Genomic DNA, 10,243 nt, shown 5'->3' with positions numbered 1-10,243 from the left:
TCAAAACACTAACTTATCTTTAATATTGCGTCAGCAGGAACAGAATATTTTTTATCTGGTTCAGAACAATAATCCATATACAACAGCATGGAGAGAAACAGTTAGGAATATAAACAGTACTAGGAAAGAAACAAGTTATGTTTGCCTAGAATGCAAACTTGTGGCAAAAGCTACAATAGAAAAGTAATTGTACATCATCAGTAACCTGCACCACCTTTTACCACTGACAATTTTAACAGTGCTCTGAGAAATAGTACATGTAAAAGAAACAAACTTGGGGGTTTGTGCAGTAAAACAAGATAAATGTTCAACACATCTAGTATATATAAAATAAAAAAAAAAGCATTGATACTAGTAAGCTTTTAGATTAAACTTAACGTATTGCAAAGTCTTTGCCTATTTAACAAAAGCTTTTGGTTTAAGAGAAAGCCCCACTTTTTTTTTTTTATAGTTATCAGAATAGGTACTCCAAATTAGTACAGTACTTCATATTTTGTCATATTTCAAAAATTCATATTGAAGAAATATTTATCAGTGTTTGCACTCTTAAAAACCTTAGTGTTTTAAAGCCAATAAACTGCAGTACATCACTGTTCACAATAAAACGTATTGTTCTTTAACTGGAAAACCTGCTTGAAGTAAGTCATAAGGGCTGTTTTTCAGAAAGAGGAATCCTGGCATGAATACCTTGTATCCACACATTTATTAACACAATGCAATTCTTAGCATTGAACACACCACATTGTTGACCATCAAATATAAATGGGCATTTGCTGCACAATTTTTCTTTACATTCACGGAGAAACATTTCCAGGGCCTTGCTCAGGGTTTGGCTGTTGCGGTGGAGAATGTAGGCTCGTCTCCTTGTATACAAACCAAGCGTTTCCTGCCCACAGTATCAGATTCAAAAATCCAAAAGCCTAGACAAGAGCATGGAGGGGGAAAAAAAAAAACAATTACACCAACAATGTTTATGACATTTTGGCATTTACCACATAATCATGACATAAAATCTGAAGGAATAGATAATAAAGTGCCTTAAAGAAGCATATTTCCTTTGCTTTTTTTTGAATGGAAAATTAAAATATTTATGAAGGTTTAAATAGGACATATAGCATATATAATTTGCCATTGCATTATACATCTCTTAAAATTAGAAAGCATATAAAACCACTTTAAAGCAGTGAAAAATCTCCAAGGTAAGGGAATATCTGGTATGTTTGGAACCTGCATTTTTTCCATAATTTGGATCAACAGACCTTAAGACCACTTTAAAATAAAATGTATTATTTTGCCACCAATATCTATTTAAGAAGCTTGGTTTCCATCAAATACAAGATTTTTTTTAGATTACAGAGAAAAATTACATTAAAAAAAAATAAAAAATTTTGAACTCTCTGGCAGATTGTCTTTCAGTAATTTGGAGCTTTCAGATATCAGGTTTCTGGATAGGAGTTCCACACCTGTACAAGGTTGGGAAAAAAACATGATGGGCCCCTGCGCCAGGCCTGGAAATTGGAGGTTGGGAGGGGGGCCCCCAGGGCCCTTTATTTGCAGCCCCGGTGGGTCCCCAAGGCTCCAGTCTGACTCTGGACCTGTACCACCAACTCTTTCCACTTGTTGCTGCCTGGAGAGCCATCAGCTCTCAACATTGTAAGATGACAGCCAATCACTAGCTCATTATCATTTATTTATAGCATCAGCAAGTTATGTGGCATCTTACATTAATTTATAACAAATAGGGGTCTTACAATAGTGTAACAATTAGCAAGAAGAACTTGACACAGAGCTACAGGTGACTTCTTATTGTATGCATACATGGCTGTGGTTTTCTACCCACATCCTAATGTGTCAACACTCATGAAAGCCAACAAAACACAACTCCAGTAACAGGGTAAATTCTAAGATTAACAGTCCTTTTTAGCCCATACTGAAACCGGGGACCCAAAATAGGATCATCGCACATACATTTTTTTTTAATCAGATAAACAAGGACTTGCAGCTATAACAATTGGCAGACGTGCAACCGGAAAGATGATGAATCTAGTCTGATAAGTTACACTTGTGGTATATTTTAGATCAAGGAATCATATCTAATGGCAGTAGACACTTCAAAGTTAGGATACATGAAGCCTCATCTTCTAATATTGTTACTGGTGGGAAAACTATACACCAAGGTGACACTACAGATTTAAAATATGTTAATAAAAATATATTAATAAAAAGCTCTGAAACAGACATACCACAGAGATGTTCAGACTTCCCATGTGTGACTCTTGTCCAGGCAGACATTTGAAACCTGACGGGCAGTGATGATCCACAACATTTTGAGGGCTGGTGGAGGTTTTAATATCTGACAAACCTTTAGCCCAAGCTGAGGAACTAACCAGCCACATTACAGCAAAGATGACAGTAATGAAGAAGTCCTAGAATACAAAATACTTGATATTTTACAAATGCAACTCATTTGCAAAACATGCAATTTACAATAATGTAGAAAAAAATAAAAATAAATAAAAAGCTGGCATACTATACTAGATTTCATTTGGGATATAATAGTTAGTTAAAAGGATGTCAAGTACTATACAGACTGAGGAAAAAGCAGAATCTGGCAGATAAAAATTCAAAAACAGAAAATTGGTTGTACAACTACATCTACTCTTTCAAAATGGTTCGACTAATGATTTAGCCACCTTGTTCAGTTTGACCAAAGTAGTGCTATGTTGCAGTACAGTGCATTGGACTGAGAAAGATTAGATTTTGTTCTCAGCTCCCTATTTTAGGGTCCCAAATGCCCGTTTGCTAATCCTTGTAGTCCCACTGACAGGTGTAATGCTGGCAGATTTTGCCACAAAAACACAAAATTTGTGTTTCCTTGCCAAAATAAACTCAGTGTAAGTCTACCCAGGCCAAAGCCATGCCTGTCAATTGGGCTACATAAAGAAGTAGATGACGGAGGATCTGCTTGCCTTTGCCTGTGCTGTGTGTGTCCTTGCCTTAATGAAAAAGACAAATACTGTAACTTAAGTGGAAGGCTGACTACAAAGTGTACCCCGAGACGAAATTCGAAAAGCCAAACACTAGCGTTGGTATAAAATCATAACATTTTGATCACGTGTATTGCATTAGGTTGTGCCATCCAAGTTGCTGGATATGTGCATGTAAAATAAAACTTAAGTCGTGCTAAATGTGGGGAGTAGCATCTTCCACAAGGTCAAAATGTTTACTTACCAATGATTTTCCATGCAGCAAATAAAAAGATCAATAGGCTCGCATTAGAGTAATTGTCAAGTTGGACATACAATAATCAAATACAGCAATATTCAACTGGATCTATGTACAGTTATTCCTCTAGTATGGGAATTTAAGATGGCATCCAGTATCCGATAAGGGCGATGTTATTGATAAGGTTGGAAAATTAGAGTTGGCCAATAACTACATTTTGCAACAAGTAGATCTGTCTATAGACAGCTTTACAGTTTCCAGTTGTTAAACACAGCTTTATACAATACATATGAATCGTTGTGCTAAATACAATTGAATACATAGAATTATAATTAAATCATAGCTGAAGTGTCTATAAGGCCATTCTGTTATTACAGAATGGCCTTGGCTGGAGGTAGGTGTGGTTCTGGGATTACTAAAGGGCCACCTGCTGCGATGATGATAGTTTTTCCCTCATTCAATAGCACATATCAGAAGGTGTCCCTCCATCTGTGCCTCTCCATGTTCTGAAGGACCATTACATGATATGAGATAATAATATGAAGAAAGCATGATCCACCATGTAAATGTGTGGTCCTTCAGCTTTCACAAAACTAGAATTGCTTAAGTTTTAGGTCTGAAAACATCTGCACCCAGGACAAAAAGTTTCTACTGGTGAGCCTGACTTCAAACTTTGATACATTTAATATACCTTCTAAAATAATACAAGAATGGGGAGAAAATAGGAACTAGCTCTAGGGAGACAGGGCATTAGCTAGATTTCAAACTTTACAAAGGTTAAGCCACTCAAATAAGAACGGATTATCATCTTGGGGTCAGGAAGTATTTTTTCCCCTTCTGAAGCAAACAGGCTTTAGATGTTTTTTTTTTGCCTTCCTTTAGATCAACTAGCAATAATTTAAGATCTTTTTAACTTGGCAATACACTTTTTAAATTAGCGTATTTAAACCTTAATTCCATACTTACGCATAATGGAAATGTCCGAGAGTCCCGATACAAGTGCATAAAACCTAGATAAAATGCAAGAGCCGCCATGCAGTAAAGAAAAGCAAAAACTCCAATTGAAACGTAGAACTGGGCTGGGGAGGAATAATCCCCAGTAAGGTGCAATTCTTTCCATGTTGCATTACAGAAATTTTCGGGTATCCCTCCAAATAGCTGAACATTTAATCTGAATGGGGAAAAATAAACAAAATTACTTCAGTTTTCATAAATCAGAAAAATTATTTTAGAGATAGCATATTACCAAAGATTATTAAACAGACTATGAGCACTCTTGATTATGAACAAAATGCGTGTAAAGTACTTGTAAATCCAATTATGTAACTATAAACAGTTGCATGACACCAACACCGATTAAACTATATGGGGAAAACAACTATTGGCCCTCATGCCCTACAAAATGAAAATATCTCTATTAAATCAAAATAATTTGGGATGCACTGAATCCTGGGTTCGGCCAAATCAAACGCTTACACTTTTTCCACTGTGTTTCCTAATTTGCATATGTAAATAAGGGTTCAAACAAGTCCTTCAAAAAATAATCACGGTTCTGCAAATTGCCAAAAATAGGGATTTGGTACATCCCTAAAAATATGGAACTGAAATCTTGAAATAATTAAGTAGGGCTTTACCAATCAATAATTTGCAACATCAGGTCAGCCTAGTTTATCCATACAATTTTACTGCACCAGTTGAACAGCCTGAGTATTTTAAAAAAGGGCAACATAAGTTTTGGTTGGGAGGTGAATTAACGATGTGGTCAAAATGCAATGCAATGTCAGAACAAGTAGACAATTACATGCAATAATCGACCAGAGATGGTACAAAATACAGCACATCATACTTACCGAAATGGATACATAAATGGAGCAACAGCGGATTTATTTTCTGACAACTTTGCACACTCCACAATTATTTCAGTTTTGCCACTGTAACCACCACAAGTGGCAAATGAAAAGATGGAAGCAAACTAAAATAAGACAGAAAATAAAAAATTATATGAAATTAAGAAATGGCAGAAGAAAGTGTTCATTGCTATAAACTAACTGCAGGAACAATTGTGAAATGAAAATTTGGTATCTGCATGATATACTGATGACACACTATTTACATAATGCATATTCATATTCCTCCCAATGAACCCCTACCTCCCACATCACAGCGTTAAAAGGCAGATCTGGTGGGTTTCCCTTTTTTTCAAAAAAGTCAAACACTGGGAGGTATTCCCATTTATTAGTGGAAACAAATCAGTGCAAAAATGAAATGTGCATATTTATCTGCAAAATAAAATTCTTTAGGGTGGTTGACAATGATATTCGGAAAAACAATTGAGTGCCACACCGCCTCTTGGGAGTAAAAAATATTATTTATTAGACATTAAAAAATGAAGTAGTATAATGTTCAAGTTAATTAAGGTTTACTACTTAAGGTACCTTATCTACATCTGTTATTCCAACAGGGGGGATTGAACTGTATTTTTTCTCTACCAACTTTTCTCAGTTAGCGACCCCTATGCATTACTATATTTTGTGCATATGTTTAGAAAACAGTATGTGGGACTTTGTTAGAAAACTATGGAACTTTTTCCTTTGGTAGATACATTTGGTGAACATTATTTTTTTTTTTTTTTTAGAAAACTTTTGTCACAAGCAGGGATGGGCAAATTTTTTCGCCTTGTTTTGCCGCAGAAATTATGCCCCTAGACTTGTATGGCGCTGGGCGTCAACATTTTTTTTTGACGCCCATAGACTTTAATGGGTGTTGGCGACATTTCACCGGCGACGAACGAATCAGGTCAAATTCACCCAAGCCTAGTCATAAGGACACGACAGCATTTGGATGAGTTAACTTTGTCAAGGTTAAACTATGCCATATAAATAATTTGAAATATGCAAAAATGTATATGTTTCATTGTACCAAACAGCCTATTCACTTAATAAACACTTATGAGACAGATGTTATTTTTCCATTTGAAAGGGAACTATCATGATAATATAAGCTTCACTGCAGGGAAACAAACTTTCTAGATATAATAATAATCCAATCACATATAGAAAATGTAATGAGACAGATCGACATTGAAAACAAATAGAAACTTCTCCTTTAAATGCTTATTAAAGGAAAACTATACCCCCCAAACAATGTAGATGTTGCATAAAACAGCTCACATGCAAAACCCTGCTTCATGTAAATAAACCATTTTCATAATAATATACTTTTCTAGTAGTATGTGCCATTGGGTAATCATAAATAGAAAACTGCCATTTTAAAAAAATAAGGGCTGTCCCCTGGGATCATACGATTCACTGTGCACAAAAACATACCAACAAACCATACTTGTTAGGTCACATTAGCCAATAAACGGACAGAGTTCTGTCTTTTGCTTTAACATTCTTCTTGAGCTGTAGTATTTCGGGTCAGGTGATCTCTGAGGCAGCACACAGACCATCACGAAATGGTGGCTCAAGGGAAAGATGTAAAAGGGCAATATTTACTTAAATATATATACTAGTTTGGTAGGATTCTTTAATATGCTACTTAATATGATGTAATCTGTTACTCAACTGTTCATGCTGTACAATGTGTGTTTATGTGTGCCACCATAAAGGACATGTTAATTGATTTCACTCTGCCGTATATATATTTAATAAAAAAAAAAAAAAAAGGGAAATACCTTAGTCACCAGAGAGATCTACAGTTTATTTTAGGCAAAGGCTGGTATTGAGCCTCTAAAAACAGGGCCTTTCTCAGTAAAACATGCACTGCCATGCAAAAAGATTAAAAAAAAAAAAAATCATTTCATTGTAACATCGATTTATTATTTATTCAGAGGCACTGTATCAATCAGGTGTTCATAGATTACTTTTTATTTTAGACTGGCAGAGAAATATTCAAGTTACTGCATGGTTGCTAGGGTCATAGCAACCAGATTGCTGAAATGAAAACTGCATAGCTGCTAAACTAAAAAATTAAAACTAATAGCAATTTGTCTCAAAATATCACTCTCTACAACATCATACTGAAGGCTCAGCAACCCCTTGAACAGGCATCCAACTCACAACTGGTCCATGTGAACAGCCTAACTTTTGCAATCCAGGGGGTTAGTTTATATCATATTTAGACTTGCTTTCTGAGAATACATAGCAAGCAAAACAATATTGCTGTTTGTTAATATAACAAAGGGAAAAAACAAACAAAACACCACATACACACCCATAAGGATAACAAAACATTTAATCTTCACCTACAAATTTTGCTTGGGGGTAGATACTCACTTTAGAAAGTAAACTCAGTTACTTGAGAGACAACAAAATTACCCCACAGATTGTTGTTAATTTTCCATCTATGCCAACAAAACACAGAATATTATATAATATATAAAAAATGAGTGTGACCAGCACTCCCTGAAAAGGTTATTCCAATGAACGGATTCCATATATAAATAAAAAATATAGGCAGTTATCAACCAGCAAGAGGACCTTTCGCAAGACAACCCCTGATTGGTTTTAAACAACAAAGCAAAAAATATCACATAAGGGAGCTGCCTCTGTTGAAAGATATGTAGTTGGTGGAGTAGTAACCCAGCCCCCAACAAAAATCAATAGCCTGGGTGGATCCAGTAAAATGTGTATCCATATAATAAAAATTAAATATTTATAGGTGGTTATCAACATTTCAGGTCCCAGCAAGAGGACCTTTCTCAAAGAAAACATAGATGTTTTAAATAGACTCTATGGGATATGACTGTTTCAGAAACGACTGGATTTCATAATAAAATGGTTTAGCCCTTACTGGTCTTTTATATTGATTAAGAAACGTGCAACATTGCATGTATTTGCAGCTTCCACCTCAGAATATTGTGAGTGGCCGATGGAACACATGGGCACTGACCGTTAAATTCAAAAACACGTTTAAAACAGTTATGGGTAGAATTCATCATACAGCTCTTCCTGTGGCAGACACTGGCGGTGATCAGCAGAAATCTCAGAAGCCCTTCAGTATATAACGGACAATAGCAAAGGTGCCCCTACAAATAAAGGAGTTGTTCACCTTTGTATGATGTTGAGTGGGATTGATATTCAGAGACAATTGGCAATTGGTTTTCATTTTTTATTATCTGTGGTTTTTGAGTTATTTAGCTTTTTATTCAACAGCTCTCCTTTTGGCACTATGGTTGCTAGGGTCTAATTACCCTAGTAACCATACCCTGATCTGAATTAGAGACTGGAATATGAATGGGCGAGGGCCTAGCTAGAATGAGGAGTAATAAAAAGTAGCAATAACAAATTTGTACCACCGATATAGGCGCACGTTAAACAAAACAGGTAAAAATGGTGCTATTGTCATAAATCACAAGATCTTCTTGAATCCAAGTTAGGATTAAAATTAAAACAAGGTAAGAGTCAACCTTATACCGATTACAAGACAATAGTTTCCGTTATTTCGAGGTAGAGGAATGAAAGCGACGTTGATATAATCGAGTGTTCACTCCTGTAAGTGAGGAAAGTATTGTGACAGAGAAACGGTTAGCGCCGATGCACAAAGTTGCGACAGAAAGTCCCACGCACGCAGCCTACAGGAGCAATGTAATGAGCAGAGAGACGCGCTATCTCTGGAACAATCCCATCTCGTGATCCCCCAATAGCACTTGAACTCCACCCATACTTGGCAAATAAGAAACAGCAGCCGCCAGCGCCCATGTCTGATACGGAAAAGTTCTGCCACCCCCGCTACCAAAACCCCGCCTTGCGTGCGGCATGGAGAAGATAATGTTCATCTCCCCCCCCCACACACACCGCTACACTAAACTTTTCCACAATAACAACTTTAATACGAATCGATTGTTTTAGTAAATTCCCCCCTTGGCCAGTAGTGGTACAGCTCTACCTCCAGTGCTACAGGTACGAGCCCTTACTCCCCATTAAGAGTGAGAGATTAGCCAAACAGTGCGAGTGAGGCATTGCATGATTTCCTCAGCCAGTCCCGTGACTCAGGGAGGCAACACAAGAGCGCGTGTATGTCACCTGTCAGTGATCACTGGAGGCCTCCCACGGACCTGTAACCTTCCTTATTCATTTCTCACGGCTACAAAACTCGCACAATTCGGAACAAAACCGAGTTGCTACTCGAAGGCTCGCAAGATGGGAAAGAATCACAAGTACAATGTAAATACGGTCATAACTACCTACATGACCGTCCATTGTCAGAGGGCCCTTCCCCTCCCATATGTTTAGACTCACCCATTCCAATAGTTTGATAAATCCCAGGGGCTCCTTCAGCGGGCCGAAGTTCAACTGCCAGGCAACCATTTTCTGCAAGAGAGACACAAACAGGATGAAGATGATCACGATAGGCCAAGACACGAGTGCAACTTTTAGCCCAGGCCACGCAATGTAGCTGCGGCCTCCTCCACTACCTGATTCAGCCGGCTGATTTCCTGCAACCGGTAGCCCCGCCCCAGGGGAGGGCACGAGCCTAATCTAATCAAAATCATACCCGCTTTAATTCCACTGGCTCCTCCTTCTTAACACCCGGGTTTACTGCTGCCTGGCTGCTCCCTTCCTGCTCGGACCTGGGTTTTGATTTAATATAACGGTCTCTCTGATTGACTAACTACATTATGTATCGTGCCGTTTTCCGAAAATTACCGAATAAATGTCTTTAGGCGACAACTTTCGCGCTGCACTCCCCTTGACGCCCACGTCCCCTCTGTCCTGCCTTCCTAATACAGTTCAGATTGTAGCCTCGCCCGCCTGTTGTTTCTAGTTATTCGCCTCAAGAGGTTGCTGCTGCACTGCGCGCTAGTCCGGTGACAGCTTCTTAATGGTGGGTGGGGCCTCGCTAAGTATTCGTTATGATTGAGTATCTAGCCAATATCTCGTCACAGAACAAGCTGTGTCGTTAGTTATGGTTACAGATCATACCAGAAAGGCTTGTGTGCACACAGTATTGTCTTGAAGTAGTGGCTTAATTAAACATACCCACAGTTCAGGGTTGCCAGGTGTAATTTTCAAAA

General features: G+C 37.7%; 1 protein-coding gene across 3 annotated transcripts; it reads right to left on the bottom strand.

Annotated features, from left to right (window-relative positions):
* Positions 1-10,034, bottom strand: sypl1.L (synaptophysin-like 1 L homeolog). Of its 3 annotated transcripts, none has more exons than XM_018252650.2 (6): positions 9,876-10,034; positions 9,468-9,539; positions 5,076-5,197; positions 4,192-4,396; positions 2,244-2,426; positions 1-920 (listed from the first exon to the last, which is right to left on the bottom strand). In XM_018252650.2, exons 2-6 carry the CDS (start codon positions 9,534-9,536, stop codon positions 795-797), a joined length of 705 nt encoding a protein of 234 aa, XP_018108139.1. In that variant the 5' UTR covers positions 9,537-9,539; positions 9,876-10,034; the 3' UTR covers positions 1-794. The 3 variants fall into 3 exon arrangements, with proteins under 3 accessions (XP_018108139.1, XP_018108140.1, XP_018108138.1); XM_018252651.2 differs by lacking the exon at positions 9,876-10,034 and adding an exon at positions 9,724-9,828; XM_018252649.2 differs by lacking the exon at positions 9,876-10,034 and adding an exon at positions 9,644-9,793.
* Positions 10,035-10,243: the final 209 nt, after the last annotated feature.

Source organism: Xenopus laevis, chromosome 3L (assembly GCF_017654675.1).
Source record: "Xenopus laevis strain J_2021 chromosome 3L, Xenopus_laevis_v10.1, whole genome shotgun sequence".
NCBI classification, from domain to species: Eukaryota; Metazoa; Chordata; class Amphibia; order Anura; family Pipidae; genus Xenopus; species Xenopus laevis.
The sequence above is the reverse complement of the archived record's forward strand: the minus strand, read 5'-3'. Positions and strand labels throughout refer to the sequence as shown.

Excerpts from the sequence above, each read along its gene's own strand:
- sypl1.L (XM_018252649.2), bottom strand. The coding sequence starts at position 9,721 with ATGATTTTGATTAGATTAGGCTCGTGCCCTCCCCTGGGGCGGGGCTAC. Across the intron at positions 9,540-9,643 it reads AAATCAGCCGGCTGAATCAG|AAAATGGTTGCCTGGCAGTT; the intron begins GTAGTGGAGGAG and ends TCTCTCTTGCAG. Across the intron at positions 921-2,243 it reads GAAGTCTGAACATCTCTGTG|GCTTTTGGATTTTTGAATCT; the intron begins GTATGTCTGTTT and ends GCTCTTGTCTAG.